The 23,074-nt window shown below is 41.5% G+C and overlaps 5 protein-coding genes across 10 annotated transcripts; 2 read left to right on the top strand and 3 right to left on the bottom strand.

The window, feature by feature from the left end:
* Nucleotides 1-215: 215 nt before the first annotated feature.
* Nucleotides 216-2,523, bottom strand: LOC124200823 (NADH dehydrogenase [ubiquinone] flavoprotein 1, mitochondrial-like). The gene is made up of 8 exons (XM_046597141.1): nucleotides 2,361-2,523; nucleotides 2,143-2,207; nucleotides 1,924-2,068; nucleotides 1,452-1,823; nucleotides 1,236-1,387; nucleotides 938-1,170; nucleotides 660-868; nucleotides 216-582 (listed from the first exon to the last, which is right to left on the bottom strand). The coding sequence occupies exons 1-8, from the start codon at nucleotides 2,401-2,403 to the stop codon at nucleotides 386-388; spliced, it is 1,416 nt and encodes a 471-aa protein (XP_046453097.1). The 5' UTR covers nucleotides 2,404-2,523; the 3' UTR covers nucleotides 216-385.
* A 94-nt stretch (nucleotides 2,524-2,617) lies between these two features.
* On the top strand, nucleotides 2,618-5,890 carry LOC124200825 (CD151 antigen-like). 6 transcript variants are annotated; one of them, XM_046597148.1, is made up of 8 exons: nucleotides 2,618-2,789; nucleotides 4,147-4,303; nucleotides 4,379-4,477; nucleotides 4,561-4,689; nucleotides 4,751-4,825; nucleotides 4,902-5,003; nucleotides 5,088-5,276; nucleotides 5,359-5,890. In XM_046597148.1, the coding sequence occupies exons 2-8, from the start codon at nucleotides 4,238-4,240 to the stop codon at nucleotides 5,503-5,505; spliced, it is 807 nt and encodes a 268-aa protein (XP_046453104.1). In that variant the 5' UTR covers nucleotides 2,618-2,789; nucleotides 4,147-4,237; the 3' UTR covers nucleotides 5,506-5,890. The 6 variants fall into 6 exon arrangements, with proteins under 6 accessions (XP_046453104.1, XP_046453101.1, XP_046453102.1 ...); XM_046597146.1 differs by lacking the exon at nucleotides 2,618-2,789 and adding an exon at nucleotides 3,020-3,223; XM_046597147.1 differs by lacking the exon at nucleotides 2,618-2,789 and adding an exon at nucleotides 3,280-3,462.
* On the bottom strand, nucleotides 5,689-8,811 carry LOC124200824 (ankyrin-3-like). Its single transcript, XM_046597142.1, has 6 exons — nucleotides 8,620-8,811; nucleotides 7,565-7,745; nucleotides 7,339-7,430; nucleotides 7,092-7,269; nucleotides 6,744-7,022; nucleotides 5,689-6,395 (listed from the first exon to the last, which is right to left on the bottom strand). The coding sequence occupies exons 2-6, from the start codon at nucleotides 7,740-7,742 to the stop codon at nucleotides 5,974-5,976; spliced, it is 1,149 nt and encodes a 382-aa protein (XP_046453098.1). The 5' UTR covers nucleotides 7,743-7,745; nucleotides 8,620-8,811; the 3' UTR covers nucleotides 5,689-5,973.
* Nucleotides 8,812-8,858: 47 nt separating this feature from the next.
* LOC124200822 (signal transducing adapter molecule 1-like) lies at nucleotides 8,859-11,146 on the top strand. The gene is made up of 7 exons (XM_046597140.1): nucleotides 8,859-9,074; nucleotides 9,201-9,361; nucleotides 9,426-9,674; nucleotides 9,736-9,799; nucleotides 9,870-10,052; nucleotides 10,114-10,419; nucleotides 10,501-11,146. Exons 1-7 carry the CDS (start codon nucleotides 9,032-9,034, stop codon nucleotides 10,941-10,943), a joined length of 1,449 nt encoding a protein of 482 aa, XP_046453096.1. The 5' UTR covers nucleotides 8,859-9,031; the 3' UTR covers nucleotides 10,944-11,146.
* On the bottom strand, nucleotides 11,132-12,497 carry LOC124200827 (elongation factor 1-delta-like). Its single transcript, XM_046597149.1, has 6 exons — nucleotides 12,356-12,497; nucleotides 12,176-12,287; nucleotides 12,036-12,116; nucleotides 11,630-11,978; nucleotides 11,438-11,563; nucleotides 11,132-11,373 (listed from the first exon to the last, which is right to left on the bottom strand). Exons 2-6 carry the CDS (start codon nucleotides 12,278-12,280, stop codon nucleotides 11,219-11,221), a joined length of 816 nt encoding a protein of 271 aa, XP_046453105.1. The 5' UTR covers nucleotides 12,281-12,287; nucleotides 12,356-12,497; the 3' UTR covers nucleotides 11,132-11,218.
* Nucleotides 12,498-23,074: the final 10,577 nt, after the last annotated feature.

Raw genomic sequence — 23,074 nt, 5'->3', positions numbered from 1 at the left:
TTCCCCGATTTCTTATTTTAAAACGACCTTCCAGAAAAAAGAATATTTCTTTTTCACCACTTGAGTGAAAGGTGCTCGCAGATACATACTACATGCTAGGTGTGTGCCGGTGTATGCTACCTATAGCTTGATAACTGGAATCTTAAATCACTAGTTTTTTTACGGTCATATTTGGGAATCCATGAAGAAAAATCAAACAGTAATTCTGATGGATATTTAGATTTCCTTTAGTTATATGTATCTTCCTCGAATTGACATGTACACTGACGGGTATTTTTAGTCAGTCAAGATATACACAGACGGCTGAACCAAATGGCCGACGATCAGTATATATGAATCTGTAGTTTTCTAAACAGCTTCTACTTCTCCATCATCTTTACAATATTCAAGCAGCAACCTTTTGGCATTGCTGGCGTTCGGCAAAACGTTTCATGCGATCTTCGATCTCGGGGCGGAAGTGTCGGATCAGACCTTGCACGGGCCAGGCAGCACCGTCTCCCAAAGCGCAAATAGTGTGACCTTCAATTTGCTTGCTAAGTTCCCACAGCATATCGATTTCTTCTGGTTTGGCGTTACCCTCAACTAAATTTCACAAAAATTCACCGAGATTAATACGATTGTTCACGAATAGGACGATATGTTATTGGGCAATAGCTTACCAAATCGATACATGATTTTATTCATCCAACCGGTGCCTTCGCGGCATGGAGTGCACTGTCCACAAGATTCATGTTTGTAGAATTCAATAAGACGAGCGATGGCTCGGATGACGTCAGTCTGCTTGTTCATTACAATTAAGGCAGCTGTGCCTAAACCAGTTTGTGCAGCGACCAGGGCGTCAAAATCCATTAGAACATCATCACAAACTCTGAAAATTAGTTTAAAAAAACATCAACTGAAATTTCTTGTAAAAAAGGAACAATAAAAAAAAACATACTTGCGCGGAATCATCGGGGTGGAACTGCCTCCGGGGATTACAGCCAATAAGTTGTCCCATCCGCCAACCACTCCCCGAGCATGTCGCTCGATCAACTCTCTCAGCGGAATAGACATTTCCTCCTCGACAGTACACGGGTTGTTGACATGACCCGAGATGTTGAAAAGCTTCGTACCAGAATTTCTGGGGCGACCGAAACCCACAAACCAATCACCTCCACGACGGCAGATCGTCTAATTCAATTTGTTAATGAGTTCAGTTGCACGAAACTACACCTAACTAGATAAAATTTGAATACCGGGGCGACTGCAACGGTCTCTACGTTAGCGACGGTAGTTGGGCAGCCGAAAACGCCAATATCAGCTGGGAAAGGGGGCTTCAGACGTGGTTTACCTTGCTTGCCTTCAATGGACTCGATCAAAGCAGTCTCCTCGCCGCAAATGTAAGCACCTACAGTAAACAGAACTGATCTGAAAATATCTGAACTTTGGTCAGCTGTGTTCAAAATATATACCTGCGCCGCGGTGAACAAAAACATCGAAATCGTAACCGGATCCGCAGGCATTTTTGCCGATTAATCCTTGTTTGTACGCCTCATGGATTGCCACCTGAACGTTGGTTCCTTCGTTGTAAAACTCTCCTCGAATGTAGATGTAGGCAGCGCGGGCTCCCATTGCTCGACCGGCAATGAGACATCCTTCGATGAGCTTGTGAGGATCGTGGCGCATGATCTCACGATCTTTGCAAGTGCCTGGCTCGCCTTCGTCGGCGTTAACCACAAGATAGCGAGGCCGGCCGTCTGAAGGCTTGTTCATGAAACTCCACTTCATGCCACTGGGAAATCCAGCACCACCACGTCCACGTAGGCCAGATTTCTTTACTTCATCTGTTGGAACAAGTTAAAGAAATGAAATTAAATCTACATTACAAAATGGAAAACAAATGTATCCCAAGGTTGCACCTGAATTTAAAAAGAAATTACTTACTGAGAATCCAATCAACTCCCTTCAACAAAATTTCCTTTGTCTTGTACCAGTCTCCTCTTTTCATGGCACCTGACAGCCTCCAGTCATGTCGACCATAAAGATTAGTGAAAATGCGGTCTTCATCTTTAAGTGGTCCAAACTTTGTCTGCATACCAGGAACAGCAAAATGTGATTACATGATCATTAAATAAGATTTAGACATTGGTCATTCTTACTCACCTTGGCAGGAGGAGCAGCAGTAGTGGTATTAAATCGAGTAGAGACAATGCTCAGTGACTGTACACCTGAAATAAATAATTGCACAAATAAACATCCATTACGTAAGGGCTTGGGGCAAAAATATTCATCGGAGTCGAGAGACAAATACGTAATAAAAACATTTTTTAAAATAACCGTAAAATCTTTGCTTGGAAATTTAAAGAAACATTGTAACTTACTGAGGTTCGGTCTTGTAAATAGGCTCAACTTTGTTAAAGCCATAGCGACAAAAAGTTTTTACTTTTACCAAAATCCGAGTTGTTGGACTCTTGGTTGGAGAAGACTGTCGACTGCAGAGCTACGGTGAGCTACTGCCAGTGTTGTCGTTTACCACTAGATGGAAAAGAGATTAAGTTGCTGTAACTCGTCACCAGAAGGAGACGCACTATTTATTTTTAGTTTTCTTTTTCTTTACTTTGCCTTTGCCTTTTGCGATTCGGCTTCAGCATACCTTCAGGTATTGACGTCATCAACTATCAAGTTTTTCGCGAATAAAAGCACTTAGAGAAGAGCGATGATATGTAAATGACGACATTGACGAGGTTGATCAGTCTTGGTACCAATCGGATCCAAGGATAAATAACTGGATAGAGCAACAAGTTATTCAGGTATATATGAGTTAAATTCAAATAGTAATTCACTTAAACTTTTTTATTACGTAATAATATACAATCATCATCTTATGATGGAAGCATTACAAAAATATCCGTTTTAACTTGGAAAGTGATGTCTTTTGGTAGATTCGAAATTCCTATAAACTCATGGCGACACTAGATGTCGCGGTAAAAAGGGGGCGTTTTCTTTCTCTCGTAGCCCGGAGCCATGAATTTTTCTTTTTCAAAGCAACCGATTCACATTTGAGGTGTTGCACACACAAACATATTCTCATCCTCAAGCAGCTCTCTCAGTATACATCGTCAACCGAGTCACAAAGAGTCTCGCGTTTGTGTTTGTGTCGTCTTGAGTGCATCGATATTTCCGTCACAATAATTCAGAGATAGAAATCAACTGTTGCATTCATTGTTTTCACGTGGCGCTGTGTGTAAGTAAAATAGCCATTTCCTAGTCGTTCGTTTAAGGTTGAGAAATCGGCCAGTTGGTCATGGGGGCTGCGAAAGTTAGTTGTTAGTTTCATCAGTGTAGCAAAGCAGCAGCCAAGCGTGCTGAAGGACCCCCCCAATTGTTTGTGTTTTTTCGTCCTTTTGAATTGAAGGTGGTGTGTGTGTGTGTGTACGTAACATACGTGTTGTGTTACCGCCCCGAATCTTTTATTTTATTTGAGTTAGTGGCTTCACATTTATATATATTTCCACGTACATCTGACCCGACCCTAGCTCTCTGGTCGGGTAATCGTAAAAGGATTTACAATGTGGTATCGAGATTCACACGCCATCCTCCCTTAATTCCAAATTCCCTACGAACAAAGGATATCTATCATTTCCCATTTTCCCGTTGTTACTTTTATTGAACGAAAAATAATAACGATAGTACTTCTATTGGCCAGTTTTTATTTTTCTTGGATTTCATAAAAAAAAGAGGGTTTAGAAAGTTATGCAGGTACTGTAGATTGATCGATGATGGCGTGACTTGAGAGTCATTGTATGCCTTTTCAACAACAACCTAGAATTGCATCGAAGGAAATTGGAATGTTTTGAAATTGTTGAATTGAAAATTCCAAATCTCCTTGACATGTTTTTTTTTAAATATCATTAGACACGACTATTTGATGGTCAAACTTCGGAAATCCTGCTGTAGATTCATTTTCTTAAATATATCCTTGCACATGGGGGGTTTCACCTCTAAATTTCCCCGGCTGTCATCTAGTGTGTGTGTCGCAATAGGTTGACTAACGCGTCGTCCTGTTGCGCAGCCATTAAGAGTCGGTGACGTCAGTTTGTCTTAATTCAGACAACTGGTGGCTGCCTTCCAACTTGTATTAACCGTCTTGTCCATTATTGATTACAGCTCTAAGCTTCTCCCATTTCGTCCGTCCAAGAAGCGGTGATATCCGGATAGTACATAAAGAAAAATCCCATCTCCATTTAAAAGTTATACAATGCCGCTCGATTGCGGAGCCACCGTGGTGAAATACGTTCTGTGTCTGTTCAACTTTGCCCTTTTCGTGAGTATTGGTTTGGAAACGTGACTCGAGTGCGAGATTTAAACAAGTTTTGGGTTTTTTTTTGTCTTGTTGTAGTGGGGAGGAGCGGCCGTTTTAGGTATTGGAATTTGGTTAGCCGCCGACCAGAGTTCGTTTCTCACTCTGATCAAATTTACTCAAGCTGAAAATGTGCAGGTACCAAAATACACATTCTTTTTATTACGTCACGGACAGATGCGCATCTGTGTATTTATTTTTTTATTTTTTGTGTCGCACAGAATTTGGTACAACCAGCAGTTATCACCCAAAGTGCCTATTTGCTGATTGCTGCTGGAGCTTTTATCTTCATCGTCAGTTTCCTGGGCTACTGCGGCGCTGTCAAAGAATCTCGGGTTCTTCTCGGACTGGTAAGAATCTGATTGATGAATTGTAATCTTTATATTTATCCTTCTATTTCTGTCATTTTAGTACGGCGCCTTCGTCTTTGTGATTGTGGCCTTGGAGATTACCGCAGGAAGTCTGGCAGCGACTTACCAACAGGAGGTAACATATCACTGGCTCTCCCATTTTCTGTTTTAATTATTTTCAGCTTATTGAATCAATTCACTATGGGGGATAGGCTGAAAAGGAAATCAAAACCTACATGATGACGGCACTGAAAGACCATTACAACACCCAACAGGAAGCAGATGCCTTGACGACTTCATGGAACTTGATGCAAGTACGACAAATCTTTCCGCGGGGCGTTTCATTCACGAATTTCGTTTTTTTTTTATTTTTTTCTTTTTTTGTGGTTTGGATTAAGGGTCAACTGTCGTGTTGCGGAGTCAACAATTTCACCGACTTTGCCGGCACTCCGTGGATGAAAAACAGAACGTCTGGACATTTGTTGCCCGTTTCCTGCTGTAAACTCCGTGGCAAGTTGATTGATTTTCAGCCGGAAGATCAACGATGTATGACCAGCCCCACTGATGATAATTCATATCGTATGAAGGTATAAGATCATAAATAATTATTATTCCATTGTTTCATATATTTATTACTGACCATTTTTGTATTTTTCTTTCTTATTTCAGGGATGTTACTCCCGTATAATCGAGTACTTCCATTCTCATATGGAAATTGTTATCGGCGTTGGTGTCGGACTGGGTGTGACTCAAATTTTGGGCATCGTCTTCGCCTTTTGTTTATGTCAGGCTATTGATAATGATTTCATCAAGTAAAAAAAGAAAGTACCTAAGCTTAAATATCTCTCCTTCATGACGCAGTTATTCTCATAAGATTCCCGCCTTGTTTTTGTTTTATTAAGAACGTAAGCCATCACATTTTGAAACTATGTAATTCAGTGTCTAGGATTAATCGGGACCAACTAAGATCTGAAATCACTATGAAAAAAAAGTATGTTGTTCATTAAGCTTTCACTTTATATTTCTCTGCTGTTGTTTATTGCGAGACATGATGATTCGACGAACAAGTGCCTATTCCATCTCAAAGAGTCGCACACATTGTATAATAATAATAGTGCCTTATATCATGATCACGTTAATAATATTTTTTTTTTTTTTTACTCTCGAAAGAATCATTTCAGAAATAAAAAGAAAAGACGAATTTATCAAACATTTCGAGATTGAAGTTTCCCTAGTTTTAATTATTTTTTTTTGTTTGTTTAAATTATGCGATGAGCTTCTTTTTCAAATCCAGTTTTCAAAGACGTCGGAAAAGTTAATAAACTGGACCAGTGACGGCGGGAAAAGTAGTTTGGAAGCGACTACGCCACTTTTCTCTTTGGCGTAATCACGGAATGCTGAGCGGGCCAGCCAGGTCAGACGGGGACAAGCGTTAGCCGTGGTCAACAATAACTGAAGGATCTGGGCGTCGCGGACTTCGGCCAACAAGTGAGGCTGGCGGATCCACGACTGGGGGTCTCGAAGCGTCTGGTAAGCTCCGGCGGCCAGCAGAGCTTGAACCAGACGGAGATTGCCGTCACGGGCGGCGTGAAACAGCGGAGGTAATCCGAGCCGATCCACCGTATCCGGTCGAGCTTGGAAACGCAATAGTAAAATGGCACTGGATTCATCTCTCTCCTGGACAACCGTGTGCAAAGCAGTTTGACCTAAATAGGAATATGTATTTTTATCAGAATTTAGGTTTCCGGTTAAACAAGAAATAATTAGGTTTCAAATTTCTTCTTCAAAAACGTCTGGCCTGATTTTCTTTTCAAATCTCGATTTTGATTCGCAGAAATAATGACCTCGATATATCGTTATCAGACAAATTTAATGGAATTTGACAGTGTTAAACTCATCTTCTGTCGTGACTAATTTCCTTGCGGGGAAAACGATTGCGGTGGATTTCCGACCACAATGTTTGACCTTCAATTTCTTTTTTCAAAAAAATTTCAACTGATTTCGCTTTTTTCTCGGTTATCTCAAGATAAATATTGAGCTGTTGATAAATATACCCAAGGGCGTCGGTTGATCCAGCTGACATCCAGCTTGGGCGAGTAACGAGACGATTTCCACTCGTGACGTCGACGTGTGGCGAACGGCTAGATGCAGAGGTGTCAGACCGGCTTGGTTGGAGGCGTTGACGGCCGCTCCGGATGCGATGAGAGCCTTCATCAATGGCGGATCAGCTGTTAAATGCAAAGCCGTGTTTCCCAGCGAATCCACTGCTCTCGCATTGGCCCCGTATCGCAGCAGTTGTTGCGCTGTCGCCGAGCTTGAAGGATTTTGGCACGCTAATAATAGATAAAATGAGAATAAATCTTGTTTTGTTTTTATCCTTTTTTAGAAATGTGCTGTCAAACCCAAGAGTAATGGAGTCCTTCCGTCCTGGTCGAGCGGATCGACTGCCGCTTGATGCTGGAGAAGAAGTAAAGCCATTTCGGGAGAAGAATGTTGAGCCGCCCAATGCAATGGCGTTCGTTTCTGTTCATCGAGAGCACGAACGCTGGCTTTGTTCCTCAAAAGGTGTTGGAGGAGTCCCTTCAAAGAGAAAGAATGATTAATTTGATTGAATTTGGTTGGTCTATAAAATTGTTATTTTAATTTTACCAATTGTCCTCTGCTGGCAGCCAGATGAAGAGCTGTCTGACCTCGGGTATCTGATTGGTTCACCGAACATCCCCAGTCGAGCAACAAACGAACTGGTTCATAATATAAGCGACAAAAGTAAACAAAAGATCCGTTAGGTTTTTCCGTGTGCTAATGCTAACCGGTTTATATGGAAATTCCCTTGGTTCTCTTTTGCATAAATTAGGGATAAGAATATAATACATACCGAGATCTAAACTGTCACGTTCGACACAAAGACAAAGTGCAGGTCGCCGATGACTGCCGAAATTGAATCGTGCGTCGCAGTCAACGCCATCTGCCAAGAGTTCCTTGGCTCTCATGACGTCATCCTTCTGGATGGCCACCAACAGTTGCGATTGCAGATTCCACCAGGCCACTCCCATTTTCTGTCGATGCAAATGCAAACAAAAATTATAGAATAATCTGAATGGTAAAATACTGAAACATGAAAATTCCGTAAGATGATGATGAAAAACTGGATTTTTTCGCTTCTTTGTTTCATGGGGGGAACTTGGCGAGGTCATCGCCATGATTGCATCCATCACGATTTGCAGGTTTCCCCTCTTAAGGGCAACAAGGGTCGATGACCTTTTTTTAAAAATACGGTAATTTCCAAGTGGCTTCTGATGAAAAATATTGACCTGTGCCAATTCATTTGTCGCTAAACCCTGATTTACCGTATTTGTCCTGGATATTCTAATCTTTACCAAGAAAATTGCCAAAAATGGTTTTGAACGTATTTTCAAACTGACGCGCGCTCACGAATTTGAACCCGCGCAAAAAGAAATCCAACTACGATCGGTTGCCCGAGGGCGAAAATGAGTTCGACCTTGAGAGAGTATATGTATTATCCGTCCTGCTGTTCTTGTGTTGTTTTCTTCTTCAGCAGGGGAGGAGGAGACTTCAAGTTTTCAATCTCAAGGACGACATGCGCTCGCGGTGGAGCACAGCGGGTTCTCGACCACCCTTCTGGTTTCGTTCAAATGTAATTTTTCGTCTTTTTTAAATTAACATATACTACAGACCAAAACTGCGCTAAACTTGTCGGAATTCTTTCTCTGGTTTGGTGTTGGTAAAATTGCTCATTTGAGTCGAGGGGTCACAGGGGCACACATCTTCAACACGAGAGATCGTTAGGTCAATGACCACGGACCCATCAATGAAATAAATACACTCAATTAACGACTGTTATCGCCACGGAATCATATGATTATCGCGCAGCCGACATAAGGGCCAAGAGGACATAATTTGTGTACTCACCCAAGATAATAGACGTTCCGATAAATCAACACCGCGAACGTACAAGTGTGTAAGGCTTATAATAAAGCAAGAGGACTGCTTCTTAGTAAATAAGCACGACGAACTGACTTTTGGACTTTTTATGTCGACTAAGGAGAGCCGACCATGGGGTCAAAATTTTACAAAGCCATCTGCATTCAAAATTTGTAAATTCTCACTTTTTCTTCTAACAAAAAAACAATCGAGGAAAGAGTCACCTGGCGGTGGAACTTTGCAACGCCAAGACACTCCGGATGACAGATCCGTCTTAACTTGATTTGCGCTGCTGGTTTATTATCTCTGCTTTATTACTCATCAGTCGATTTCCGTGTTTTCCTATTTTACTTATTCATTGTTTATCCCACAGTACGAGTAATACAGTGTCATTTTTACCATGGGTATCTTTTCTGGTAGTTCGCCATTTGATCTGGATGTCGGTAAGGCCATCGTTTACTTACGTTATTTGAGAAATAGGACAAGCAATTGAATGAATACCTCATTTGGTATTCTTGCATTGCTTCATCCTCATCGAAATTTTACTCACGATTCTTTACCCCTTATAGAAAAGGCAACCGATGAAAAGAATATGAGTGAGAATTGGGAAACAATTCTTGATGTCTGTGACAAAGTAAAAGCGATAACTACTGGACCTAAAGATTGTTTGAGAGCCATTATCAAACGATTGTATCATCAAAATCCACATGTTGCCAAGCAGGCTGTCAAAGTAAAGCTTTTTTTTTTAAATATATTTCTCAATATGTGGTAATTAATTTTTCAATAATTTTTAGCTTTTGGATGCCTGTGTGAGCAACTGCCATAAACCATTCCATTTAGAGATAGCGTCAAGAGATTCCGAACAAGAGTTGTACAAGCTTATCAAAAATAAATTACACCCCCAAGTAGCTTCCCAATTAAAACAGTGTTTAAAGAAGTGGGCAGAGGGTGATTTCAAAACCGATTCTCAACTCAGTCTTATACCTGCTTTATATAATCGTTTGAGGCAGGAAGGTGTTGATTTTACAGAGACAACTGAACCAGTGAGTGCACTACATGGTTAGTTAGTTTTATAAGATATTAATAATTTGATTTAATTATCAGGTTAAGAAAACAGTTGTAAACAATAAAGATGTGGCAGCCAGAGAAGAGGAGGATATTGCAAAGGGTATTCCAATTTAATTCACAATAATTTGAACCTTAAACAATAATTTGATCCTATTTTATATTTTATGTAGCAATTGCACTGTCACTGAAAGAGGCAGAAGTGACCACAAAAGTTTCTTCGTCCTTGTATCCATCGATGACGACATCAGCCCCAATTTCACCTGTGAAAGAACGGGAGCGACGTAAAGTGCGTGCATTATATGATTTTGAGGCTGCTGAAGATAACGAGTTGACATTCAAAGCTGGGGAGATCAGTAATTTTGAATATATTTTTACTTAACCGTATTGCTGACTAATTAAACATAATCTTTTTAGTTCACGTAATCGATGATTCAGACCCTAATTGGTGGAAGGGGTCCAATCAAAGAGGAGAAGGTCTTTTCCCGGCTAATTTCGTGTCGACTGATTTGGAAGCTGAACCAGAAGTGATGGTGGCAAGAGACACGTCTAAGCGAGTCCAGTTTAACGAGCAAGTTGTAGTGGCCACTCTCGAAGAGACGGCCAGCAGTGAAGCAGAAGTCGAAATCGATGAAGCTAAAATTGATCGAATGCTTCATGCTCTTCACGAAGCAGATCCTACAGGGGAACGCAACGATCCGGAAGAGTTGAAAATGCTAGAAGGTATAATTATTTCTATAGTTTCAATATAAACCAAAGTTCTGATGTTGTGAAAATGTTTATCTAAATATTTGGTTTTCATAGATCAATGTGGCGCTATGGGCCCATTAATTGATGCTGAACTGGAGAAACTTGATCGTCGTCACGCCCACTTAACCAAGTTGGGTAGTCATTTGATTGAATCACTGGACATGTATCGAAGTCTTATGCGAGAAATGCCGGCGCCTCCCCAAACCCATCCAAATATGAACATGGGAATGTCTGTCCCTGGCTACCAATATCCTGGCGCAAACGTTGCACCCATTGGGCCTGTCGGAGGCATGAATGTATCCGGGAACATGAAGTACCCTTTTCCTCAACCTCAAGCACCTCCACAGAGTCCTTCTTTAGCTCCATTTGCTCCACCTGTTAGCCATTCTGCTACATTTCCTCCTAATCAAGTCCCCAATCCAATGCCTTATGGAGTGGTTAATATGGGCCAACAACCTTTTGTTAACCCATATTCTGGCCATCCTCAGAATTTCTAATTTGTATTCTAGCTGCGCAATTGTACAGTTACAATTTCATTCTCCTTGTTGTAACCCCCTTTCTCCTTAGAGTTCAATTCTTCCAACGTTTCGGTTGTTAAATGTCTTACAATTTCATCATCCTTTACCTACAACCTCATTTAGTTACTCTACGTTGGTTAAAACAATAAATTTCGCAGAACTTTCCGTTTGATGCCCTTAAAGCTGTTATTTTTTATTTCCACAAGTTACGCAATAGTAATTGCAGATTTCTCAGTGATGTTGCTTGAAACAATTTAAATCTTGTTAAAGGCAGCAATATCAACAGACTGGACTAAATCTTCAATTTCTTGGATAGTTTCAGTCAGCCAGTCAACAGACACTTTATCATCTTCGACGACTGTGGAAATCTGGAGTTTCTTGATTCCATATGCCAGTGGAACCAACTTGGCTGCAAATTAAATAAAAGTTAAACATTGCAGAGGATAGTGTCGAAACTGACTAATTTGACTTACAAGTGCCCCAAAGGAGGCCATCGGACGTAATTTCACGCACACGACGCTCCATTTCAGCCATATCGGTTTCGTCATCCCACGGTTTAACATCCAAAATGATGTTGGATTTGGCAATCAGAGCAGGTTCTGTTAGGGAATATGAAAAATAAATGTAGTAAGATACAATTATTATGAAATGGACAATTCTATTACTTGTAGATTTTTTAGCAGCATATGCTGCAACACGTTCCTGTTTGATTCTTTCAGCATCCTCATCTTCTTCATCAGATCCAAACAGATCAACATCATCATCGTCATCATCATCAGGTTTTGCTGCTGCTTTAGCTGGAGGTGCTGGTTGAGGAGCACTAGGTTTTGGTGCTTGAACTGCTGCTCCAGGTTTCGAGCTTTCCAAACTCTTGACCCTGGACTCCAAACTCAGCACCAATGAACGGAGATCATCGGTAACTTTTTTCAAATCTTTATTTTCCTGCTCCAGTTGTTGGAGTCGACTGGTCACATTAGATGGAATGGCAGAACCAGAGGAAGGTAAATCCTCAACCTGTACATGAAATCAATTTCAATTTTCTATTACCATGTTAAAAATAGTTGAACTTACAGCAGCAAGTGAGCTTTTAATCTGATCCCTGGCTTTCATTATTTCAGCAACAACTGAACAGGATGCTGGTCCTGTTGAACCCTGAATTTGATGATTCAAACATTTAAGAAATATTCAACTAAAAGGTAAAATTAACATACCTTTGCCAAGATTTCTTGGAACTGACGTTCCGCATCTTCATAACGAAACTTCTCATACCAGACTGTTTCGCGAGACAATGCTTCATTTACAGCGCTGTTCACCATTTTTAATCTAAAATATACGAAAATAAGGCATATAAATGAATAAACGAAACATTTTCTTCTTTGATTTCTAGTCACCTGTTATACAATGGAGCAAGATCGAACGTTCAGTAACCAAGAGGGGTGACAGCTGAGCAGAACAGTGAGCAGTGAGCAGTTAGGTGAGCAGAATGAGCTCCACGTTGAGGCAGGAAAACAACGATGCCAAGCTGTAATTTTTTATTGAGAGTTGTATTTGTATCTTTCTGCTTTTCTAATTTAAAAAATGATTGACAACAGGGTTCAACATTTCAATTAATCAGTAATATTTAAAAAAAAAAAAAATTATTAAAATATACAATACAGTGCAGATATATAAAGCGAAAATTGCCCGCGAAAATTGTTATTACTCAAACTGAAACATGGTGTATACGTACAGACTACAGCTACAGCGGCTACAGCCAGAGTCTTCCTGGATTACTCTGCTACAGCATAGATAATCGGCATGGATACCGGTACCAGCATAATCGCCAGTGTCTGATCTAGAAGTCCATAATTTCCGGGGGCTTCCTTGTCTTCCGTACGGTACTCAAGAAACCTGATTTTTGCATGTGGCATGTGGGGCCTTCCTTGGTCGCATCAAACATACGTTCCGTGTTCCGTCCAAGGTTTTAGCCGCGATTGGGTCCTGAAAAATGTAACCGAAGGTTTAAAAAAAAATTAGCAAAATATCTTTTTTTTTATTGCAAATTTGAAATTTCACAAAGATAATTTAAAAGTTAATGCGATGATTCAGCGTATATACTATGAATGATATTAAATTACAATTAAATGTTTATTGCATATAGGGTGGCAAATATATCTACTGGAATGGGAGCACATCCGGCGACTTCGAGTACGGCTGGGTTCGCTTCCTTCAACACTTGTTCACCTACACGTTCCACGACCTGGTTTTCGGCTGCCGCTTGAACCGGACCAGCGGCAAGGTCATCACGGCAAACCAATGCGGTTTCTCCAAAATCGAGCAGCAACGGATCAGGACCCCGCTGAAGAAAGGATTCCACTCTTTACTCTTTGAACATTATCGTCGCGGCCGTTGTTATCGGGATCGCTACGAAATAAGACTTTGAATTTGAATATAACCAACGATACTATTATGAATTTGGAATTGAGAATGATTTCAAAAAATAAGAAATAATAGGATTATATAGTCATTATATTAGGCGTTGCTGCTGGACATAGGCCTACCATCATACCATAGCACACCGAATAACGGCCGAATAAGGAATAACATGTCAAACGCATTATGTAAAATGGATATAAAAATATAACAAATATATAATTTTTATTTAATTTTCTTTGACCCGTGTTACACATAACTGATTACGAAAAAAAAATCCGCTATATAAATATACGGCACGACGGAAATCAAATAGAATCCAATTTATTAAACGCTGCTGCTACACAACGACACCAATACACCCGAATAGTACGAAAGGGATCATGACAGAATGACGGATCCCCATAAGTAACTCCGTTTATAAGTTTAAAAAATATTTTTCTGCTCATAAGTAAAAAAATTCAAATATCTTATTTGCCACAAATAAAAATTGTCATAAGTAAATATATTTAGAGGTATACCAACAGTAGCCTACCTACCTAAAGTTTGGGAACGCGCGAGTGCGCGAGAGAGAACCTTATGGGGAAAGGCGTTTTTTCTCGGTGTTCCCAAAAATGAAATTTTCGTCGGATTACGACGAATTTTTTTTTGGTCGTAGCCATTATGGATAGCATTAAGCTGAATTTTTTTTCAGATTTTTCCTATCAAGGGAAGGGTAGGTTTAAAATGGATACCAAAGTTTGGGAACACTCAATATAGAGCTCCATGCAAAATAGAGTACTTTGAAGGTGTATAACTACAGAACGGGTTAAGGTAGGAAGATTTTTCGCGTCATATTTAATCTAGTCAATTGTAAATTGAAAGTCTAGTCTAGGCACTCTAGACAGAGAAGGCTATCTGCCATGGCAACAGCAAGCACTGCTGTGATCAAAAAGGACATAATTGCTGCTGTGAAAAAAAACGAAGCAAATGTACCAATCAATGTTTATGCCGAATTAAAAAAAAACTGACTTATACCTTTGACCTCGTGATAGCTTTGTATTTTACCATTCCGATTTCTCTTCTTTTTATCACGAAAAAGAACTGAAATAATGTCTTTAATCTGTAACCTTTCTGTTTAATTTTCTGTATTGTAACACTTGTCTTTAAATTGAATATTACAGAGAATTTCATGCGTTATAGAAAATTTTCAGCGTGAAAATTGGTTTTGTAGAAATTTAAGGGGATTTACTCGATTTACAGGGATTTTAAAGAATTTTTGGGTAAAAAGTAAAAAATGTGTTTAGGGATATTTCTGGGGATTTTTCATTTTGTTTTTAGGGTTTTTCCCCCTGATCTGGCAACTTCTAGAGGCGCCTGTTTTTTAGAAGTGGAAGCACTGCCTGTGGGAAAATATAACTGTTTGGCTATAGGTAAACATTTGTTTAGTAGGCTATTAGCAAACCCCTCTTATGAGAGAGTAGGCAATTTTACACGACTAATCCAATCAAACGCAATAAATAATTCAGTAGTCTAGATCATCAGGTTGGTCGAAGCAGATATGGAAATTGTTCAACTAGGGTTGATTACCCAAATGCAATAGGACATTAGTGGCATTCCGATCATTTTCTGGCACGGGTCTATGTCCATTGAAACGTGAGCGGCAGACTAGGCATCTAGTTGCCCTAGACAACTCAAATGTTTCCACACACATAAAGCAGAAAATGTGTCTGCAAGGTGTGATAACTGTGTTAGGCACTTGGAGCCAACACACTGGGCAGAGACCCTCGTGATTTACTTCGGGAAATAGTTGAATGGGAACTTCCAGGTTTCTATCCGCTGCTTCTCCATCCGCCAAATTATCTTCATCTTCGGAATCGACATCTAGGAGTAGACGGCGGTTTTGTTGAAATCTCGCCATGATACGAGCTCGTCGATTAATAAAGTTGGCTTCTTGAGCAGCAAAAAACCGTTGAAATTAATTACCGACGACATCTCCATCTCTGGAAGAATCATCTGAATCCAAAAAAGGCGGCATTGGGACAGGCTGATCCACAACACGATCTGGGTCAGGCGGCTGATCCGCAACACGAGCCGGTACGGTTGGCTGATCCACAACATGAGCCGGACCACGCGCCTCCCCCCAAGAGGAGGGTGGCAACGGGGTCAGGGGTCGTCCCCTTACTACAGGTAGTACTGGCTGAGCATTTCCGACTCTTACTTACCTTCATTACCTTCATTTCTTGGGGCTCCACGATTAAGGGGGGGGGGGCTTTTTTAATGCAGTTTATCAACGTACCTCCTTGAGAGTGAAACGGCCATCGGCTTTGAAGACCAACAATTTCTTCACTAAATCAGTGGCCTCGCTGGAGATGTTGCTAAAGGCTTCCGGATGAAAGTTGATTTGGACGGCTTGGAGAGTGCCTCGGTTGGTTTCTCCCCTGAAAGGCGAAATGCCCGAGAGGAAGAAGGAGGTAATGACACCGAAGGACGAGATGTTGGTCGGGAAACTGACTAATTCGTCGTTATCAGTCTCAGGAGCCGCAAATTCCGGTATTCCGTAATCGAGGGACGCCAATTTTTTGGAGTAGATGCGACGGGCCAGTCCAAAGTATCCAATATTTAGCTTATCGTCATCGGGGCGTGACAGGAAAAAGTAACCGGGCGTCAATCCCCGATGGGAGATTCCGTGGCTGTGCATATGACCAAGTCCTTCCAACACTTGGCGGATGTAGTAGGCGATATCGTTTTCGGTGACGTGCGGCCGTCGAGTGACAGCATCCACCAAATCACCTCCACCGGCCAACTCGGAGACGAGTGTCAGCGAATCTTTGGTCTCGTAGGCGTCGATGAGACGGACCAGTCGCTGGTGACTCAACCTGTTCATGATTTCTAATTCGCCCGTCATGCGAGAACGAAATTCCGGTCCAGTTCCGGTAATGATTTTCGACGCGAAACTGCGAACAGTGGATCGCTTCACACTATGGTATGTCACATCCTGCATACCACGGCCCAGCTCGTAATAATCGCCAAAGATGCGGTTGTTGTCCACCTGTCTGGTCTTGACGTTTCGTCCCCTGTGATAGGTGCGGTAGGTGAACTCGAACTCGTCCTCGTTGTCCTCCACGTGAATCATGGCTGACGCCGAAACAGCTCCGGCCGGATTACGAGTCACAAGCGAGTAGAGTCCTTCGTCCTTGCTGATGACGTCGTCGATTACCAAAATGTACGAGTCGGGACTCCTGAAAATCAAAATAAATTAAAATAATACGGGAGCGGAAGGATCAATTTTGAAATCGAGATAAAACTACCTCGCATACTGGGTAGCCAGTGATGCGACAATGAATCTGACCGGGTTCGCGGGTGACGAAGATGTTTGGATGGGAAACCGTTGTAATCCTCTTCGTCACTGGAAGGAGGTCGTGTAGGTGATGCAGGAGGAGTGGTCGCCTTGATGGGTGATGAAGGCGGAGTGGTTGCTTTGCCGGGTGATGAAGGAGGAGTGGTCGCCTTGGTTGGTTGTATTTCCTTGTGTGGAGGGTTGCTACTAGCTGATCCGGTGGAAGCGGAGGAAGAGGCGGGAGCGCTGTCCTTTTGTTGTTGTTGTGCTTCCGCCCGTGTTGTGTTGTTGGGGTTTCGGTTCCAATGTCTCGGGACTTGGGGGTTGTTCTGGAGCCGGAGGGCGTAGACGTCGTTGTCCAGTCGGGTGGCGTCCAGTCCTCCGGGGGATGGTGACCTCCACCCTTTGTCACAGAGGAGTGAGTGATAACTGGCTTCCACGTAGGTGTAGGATATCCACTGGGTGTCGTCCTCTGGGAAAGGTTGGAAGTAGCCCCAGGTCCTATCCTTGATGTGGTTGTAGAGGCGAGAACAGCCTAGTCCGCTTTTGTGGGTGTTGGAGGCGTAGATACGTCTGAAGATAGCGGGTTTCCAGTTTGTCGCGATCTTGATGTAATCAGGGTTCTTGGTGTCTGGTCTGCCCTGTACTTGGTAGAAATAGGCGTAGTCGCTGCGGTTGTTAATGTGTAGACGGATGATGATTTTTTCACCGTTCCTCTGGGCAACGGTGGAAGTTAGAGCCCAGTCGGGCATGGATCTGGGGATCACAAAAATATCTGCGGGGAAGACACTTTGCAAATGGCGATACTGCGAGAATAAGGAAGTACCCATAGAGCGACATCGATCGTAGTCAAGTGTCGCTGCGGAAGAAAAAGAAGATCGTTATGTTGTGCAGAGTGGCTTGGAGGTGACCGTGGTGACCTTCGAAAGTGCTGCTAACGATGTGTGTCTCGTGCAGTTGGACCGGGAAAATTGCTGACAGGTAGCTGCTTCAAACCGGAGGTGGACCTTGTGGGCTGCTCTCCACAGGTTCCAGGTACGTCTGTGTTGGGTTGCTGTGTCGATGAGACGGCTGCTAATAAGGGTGGACCAGCCACGGCCCAGTCGATCGGGTTTGCGGAATACAAAAGAGGAAACAAAACGACAGGACACTGGCGTCGAATTACACGTGACCAGGTAGTAGTAATGGACATGTTCGTGTAATGTTTTTTGTTGCATAAGTCGCTGCTCGTTGGCCGCTGTCTGTTGTTCAATTTCGCTGCTTTTCTCTTGCCACAGCTCAGCATCTTCAAGGATTTTTTTTTGCAACGCCTCAGATTTAATCTTCTCTTCTTGAAGTTTCGCCATCTGACTTTTGATTTTGGACTGCTGAAGTCCCAAAAGATCAAACTGCTGCCTTAAATCTTTGATTTCCATCTTTTTCTTCTCTTCTTCTTTTTTTCTTGCCTCTTCTGACTCGGCCGATGTCTTGAAACTTTCAATTTTGTCTGTAGGGCTCTGGAATGTCACTACATATCCCTCCATTGGGCGGTTCTTGTAGCGTACGTCGCTACTTGAATATTCTACACCTGAAAAAAATGAAAAAAAAATTTTCTTTTCAATTTCTAATATCAATTAAATAAATGAAAATGTTACCATTTGTTGCTGTGGTGGAAACAACAGTTAGCTGCTCAGCAGCAACTGGAAGTTGTTCCTTTTGGCGGAAAATGTATCCAGGAACTTTTCCGCTACGATAGAGGGTTTCAAACATTTTCAGATACGCATCTGTGACGGCGTAGTCCTTTATCGAATCTATGATGGTGATCTTGTATTCTGTAAAATAAAAATAAGACATTAATACAAAAAATGTAAAAATAAATAAATAAAAAATATTTGAACATACTTAATCCATATGGGAGGTACACCAGCAGTGTACATGCATGCTGGTATCCTTTGGGATACGTAAACTCATTTTTTTTCCACTTGTTTTTTGTGATGAGTTTGTCCAATTCCACTTGACCAACGTGGGGGTATACCCCACCCCCCGGGTGCAAATTTTGCTTGATGAAAAGTTGGTACTCATCAAAATCTCTTCCAGGGAGATAATTCCTGAATGTAGAATAGAAAAGAAATATATAATTTAATTTAAGAATGTAATATAAATAAATTAAATTAATATAATTTAATTAAATATAATATAATTTAAGAATTTAAAAAAAAATTACCAAGTCATTATCTCTTCCTCTAACAGGAACTTGACATAGTGTTTGACGCATAAATCTTTTGCCTCGTCTTCTTTTTCGTGTATGGCAGATTGATTCCTCCACGGATCTCCTATAAAAATAAATAATAATTAAAGCTAATTATATTTTTTTAAAAATTGTAGGTTTAATTACCGAAAATCGTCATCAATACACGCCATTGTTTGTGTATTTTCGCTGTGAAAAGCGATAACAGTTTTTAAAGTTTTCCACTTCAAAATTCGTCGAAATTTGTAATGCCTCTGGTGGCGACAGTGCAAGTGTTTAGTAAAAAGTACAAATTTTGAAGTGGAAAACTTTGAGGTCTTCCCACCTCCCATTCTGGGTAGCCAGTGATGCGACAATGAATCTGACCGGTTTCGCGGGTGACGCAGATGTTCTCTTTCGTTCGGACGATGAAGCGCGGATGTTCAGCTACATCTAGTTTAATCTGCTGCCTGGCCTCACCAAACGGATTGATGGCAACCGCCTCGTACGTGCCGGCATCTCTGTTTAGCATGCGGTTAACGAACAGCGTCAGCGGGCCGTTGCGCGAATAACAGAAGTCGTAACGGCCGCTCATTTCGATGGGCTCGTCGCTGTGGAAGAATTGGACGGTTTGTTTCGGGTACCCGTAAACGAACCAGAAGAGCGAAGCACACTGGTTCTTGATTCGGTATTGGGCGTCCGTTTCCTATTCACCATAAATCAAATCAATGATTTAATTGTGAATTACAAATGCAATGCGTTAATTTTACATGGCGCAAAAAGCGAGGGGCGTGAGTGTATCCGTCGTGAGAAGGAGGATCAAGATTAAAGTTTTTGGGTAAGTAGCAGCAACTTTCAGGATTGTAAGTGACGTCCGAGGGGCTGTTTATAAATTACGTAGTACGTTTTAGGGGGGGGGGGTCTGACGAAATACTACGGTTTGCTTCGGGGGGAGGGGGGTGTTTCCATATTTACTACGTAGTGTAAAAAAAAAAAAATCTGGAAAAAAATGTTAACTCTGCTGCAGTAGCCGGGCAGGATAGGGGTGGAGCTTCCAGACAGGTCTAGACATGATGGGGAAATCCCTATTGAATGGCAAATTAGGAAATTTGATGTCTCATTTCATCCCAGTTGTTGTTCGCCCCGACCTTGGTCAACAATGTCTCAGCCTAATATTTACCAACAATTATTTCAGGCAGATTGTAAAGCTTATCCAGACAAGAAAAAAGAAACTTGCCAAAAAGAACTTTACAAAGAATGGGAGTCAATAAAATTAAGTTCAGAAAATATACCGTTGGTGATAAAACCAAAAGCTGAAGAATATCTTAAAAATCTTACTGCTATTGCTGCGAAAAAGAGAGGTGAACTAATGCAATTTTTCGCCAACTCATCGACATCGCATTTAAAAACCAAAACAGCGATCGAAAGCCCACAAGAACTAGAATTTCAACCTGATTCGGATCAGTTTCGCGAGCCTGTATCGACGGACTCTGAAACAGAGGAGAGCATTTCTTCAAAAAGTACCAGTTCTGCGAAGACGCCTGCCCAAGAAGCAACTAAAAATGAAATTGACCTATTAAATGGGGATTTGGTTGGTCTTTATAATCGAAAAAAATGGACATGCTAACTGTAGAAGAACAGGCAATACTCAAGTCTAAGAAGAGAAAGCTGGAAGAATGTAAAAAAAAGCTTAAAAATTTACAAGATCACCAACAAAATCAAAAAAGGTTCCGTGATTATCGTCGAGAAGCTCTTATTTCAGCTGTTGTTGCTGTAGCGGATATTCAGGTCCAACTTGTGTCGCCATCCGCTCCGGCAAACATTGTTCATCAACTGCTTTAATTCATTGTATGGACTTTGAACGATTACTGAACCTCCCTGAATTCAATTCTATAACAAAAAGTTCAGTTGATAAAGTGAAGCCGATTGTTATGTTCTCAGGTATAAATCAAATTTAAATGTAATTTCTAACACCTTCTATACAACTATTTTCTTTCTACCTAGTTGATGGGGGTCCCGACGAAAATCCTCGTTACAACAAAGTTATTGAAGTTGCTATACATCACTTTCTGCCACATGATCTTGATGCAATTTTCATCTTTACAAATGCACCAGGTAATATCGACTTTCTAATAACCCTATCGGATGAGATTTTTTATATACACATATACAAAACGCTTTTTCATTTATATGTTTTCACATAAAAGGCAGGAGTGCCCATAATCGAACAAAACGGAGAATGGCCCCTTTAAGTCGTCCACTATCTGGGTTAATTCTTCCGCATAATCACTAGGGGACCACCTCGACGAAGCTGGTAATACCATCGATGTGGCACTTGAAAAACAAAACTTTAAAAAATCTGGGACTACTCTAGCAGAGGTATGGAGCGAAGTAGTATTCGATGGCTATCCTTGTGTTGCTGAATATGTGGATCTGGATTATTATGCACTCAGTCAAGATCAGCTCAATGTAAAAGATCAGTATTGGTTTTCGGAGCATGTTCGCACTAGCCAGTACTTTACGCAAATTGTTAAGTGTAAAAATCTAATTTGTTGTAACGAGCCGAGAAGCTCATACTTGGCCGTTGTTCCTACGCGGTTTATTCCTCCTCCGATTCCGTTGATCCAAACTAACAAAGGAATAAAAGCTCCCGATCGAAGTGGCTTTGAAAGTCACGTCTTTCCATCTTTATTTTTATCGCTTCATCTTTCACGTGACTTATTGCCTTCTTCAACTAAAGAATTCCTAACGCCCCCTTATAATCTGTACACACCCTCAGTTCAGTCACAGCTATCGGATAGAATTTGCCAAATATGTTCGCTTTATTTCGCATCAAAAGTTATGCTGAAGAGTCATATGATCGTTCACAAAAAGAAGACTCAAAGCGAAAACGCAGTCGTTGAGAAAGAGATCATTGTCTCAAGAACTAGACCTGTTCGCATCGCAGCGATGCGACAGAGAGAGATGATGGATATTATTGTATCAGATGACATTAATGGCTCCAAAGGAGAGGGCGCAGAATGGATTGACAAAGACGAATTGGATATTTCTGGAATCCCACAATTTGTCGAAAAGCCCTCAATCTTGTCGTGCCCAGTTGTGACGCTTGAAGAGCATTTTTCTAATCCGTGGGAGAACGATGAGTGAATTTAAAAAAAAATTATCCTGCTGGAATTGTTTGTAACACAGTAACTGCCAATCAATCAATATTTCTGATGTTGTATGTAAAACTTATAAAGTTTTTCAAATACAGTTTTTTAACCAATTTATATCAGACTTTTTATGTTGGGATTTTTAGGGGGGGGGGTCTTCGCGTTTACTACGTAACTAGAGGGGAGGTGGTACGAAACACACAAAAAAAGCTACTACGTAATTTATGAACAGCCCCTGACGGGCATCGGCTCGGGCTTGTCACGGCTGGTGGAATTGTAGGGCGAAGGATCCGATACTCCGTACTGATTCGACGCGAATGCGGAATCGGTAATTTGGGTACGGATACAAATTGCGGACCTCACAGCTACATACTTTGATTCCCGATTGAACTTGATGGAAACAAATGGATAAATAAGTGAAAATAATGAACATTCATTCCAATTGATATTATTGTATTATTTATTATTTATATATTTATTATTTATACAAATTGAAATTACCTTTTGCCAGTTGCCATCTGGGCATTCGCACATTTCCACGTGATAAGTGACGGGAATGCGCGGGCCAATGGACACCGAAGTCTTCCAGAAGAGGGTCAGGTAGCGGTCGTGGATCAAATGGATGATGGGGCGATCCGGCTGAGGCACAGGAACGCCGATGTTGAGGAATTTGTCGAAATCGGCGTAATGATCGCCGACCGACTTTTTGGGTCAGCTGTCGAGAGTGTCGAAACTCTATTTGACCGAGCAAGTCACTTTGCCCGAACGGTGAGTGAATATAGGAATATTCGTCGACATCCGCTACCTCCACGAACTTGATGGTCAAGCGGAGAAGTTCATTGCCCTCTTATTCCATCTTCATCCGCCCGCCGGCCGTCAACTTCTGTACGTTGCGTAACCATTCGTGCTCGGACTCGGGGAATTCAGAAGCGCAGGCCGTAAACTTATTCGTTCGTCATTCCTTCGTAGACTTCGCAGTCACCGATGCGTTTCAAGAATGAGGAGCCTCCTCCTTTTCCTT

Source organism: Daphnia pulex, chromosome 8 (assembly GCF_021134715.1).
Source record: "Daphnia pulex isolate KAP4 chromosome 8, ASM2113471v1".
Taxonomy (NCBI): domain Eukaryota; kingdom Metazoa; phylum Arthropoda; class Branchiopoda; order Diplostraca; family Daphniidae; genus Daphnia; species Daphnia pulex.
The sequence above is the reverse complement of the archived record's forward strand: the minus strand, read 5'-3'. Positions and strand labels throughout refer to the sequence as shown.

Coding starts and splice junctions, on each gene's coding strand:
- LOC124200827 (XM_046597149.1), bottom strand. CDS start 12,280: ATGGTGAACAGCGCTGTAAATGAAGCATTGTCTCGCGAAACAGTCTGG. Junction 12,117..12,175: donor TCCAAGAAATCTTGGCAAAG/GTATGTTAATTT, acceptor CATCAAATTCAG/GGTTCAACAGGACCAGCATC. Junction 11,979..12,035: donor TTAAAAGCTCACTTGCTGCT/GTAAGTTCAACT, acceptor TTTCATGTACAG/GTTGAGGATTTACCTTCCTC.
- LOC124200822 (XM_046597140.1), top strand. CDS start 9,032: ATGGGTATCTTTTCTGGTAGTTCGCCATTTGATCTGGATGTCG. Junction 9,800..9,869: donor AGAGGAGGATATTGCAAAGG/GTATTCCAATTT, acceptor TATTTTATGTAG/CAATTGCACTGTCACTGAAA. Junction 10,053..10,113: donor ATTCAAAGCTGGGGAGATCA/GTAATTTTGAAT, acceptor TAATCTTTTTAG/TTCACGTAATCGATGATTCA.
- LOC124200824 (XM_046597142.1), bottom strand. CDS start 7,742: ATGGGAGTGGCCTGGTGGAATCTGCAATCGCAACTGTTGGTGGCCATC. Junction 7,270..7,338: donor CTGCCAGCAGAGGACAATTG/GTAAAATTAAAA, acceptor TTCTCTTTGAAG/GGACTCCTCCAACACCTTTT. Junction 6,396..6,743: donor GGATCAACCGACGCCCTTGG/GTATATTTATCA, acceptor ATTCCTATTTAG/GTCAAACTGCTTTGCACACG.
- LOC124200823 (XM_046597141.1), bottom strand. CDS start 2,403: ATGGCTTTAACAAAGTTGAGCCTATTTACAAGACCGAACCTCA. Junction 1,171..1,235: donor AGACCGTTGCAGTCGCCCCG/GTATTCAAATTT, acceptor AAATTGAATTAG/ACGATCTGCCGTCGTGGAGG. Junction 583..659: donor TAAAATCATGTATCGATTTG/GTAAGCTATTGC, acceptor TGTGAAATTTAG/TTGAGGGTAACGCCAAACCA.
- LOC124200825 (XM_046597145.1), top strand. CDS start 4,238: ATGCCGCTCGATTGCGGAGCCACCGTGGTGAAATACGTTCTGTGTCTG. Junction 4,478..4,560: donor CTCAAGCTGAAAATGTGCAG/GTACCAAAATAC, acceptor TGTGTCGCACAG/AATTTGGTACAACCAGCAGT. Junction 5,277..5,358: donor ATAATTCATATCGTATGAAG/GTATAAGATCAT, acceptor TTCTTATTTCAG/GGATGTTACTCCCGTATAAT.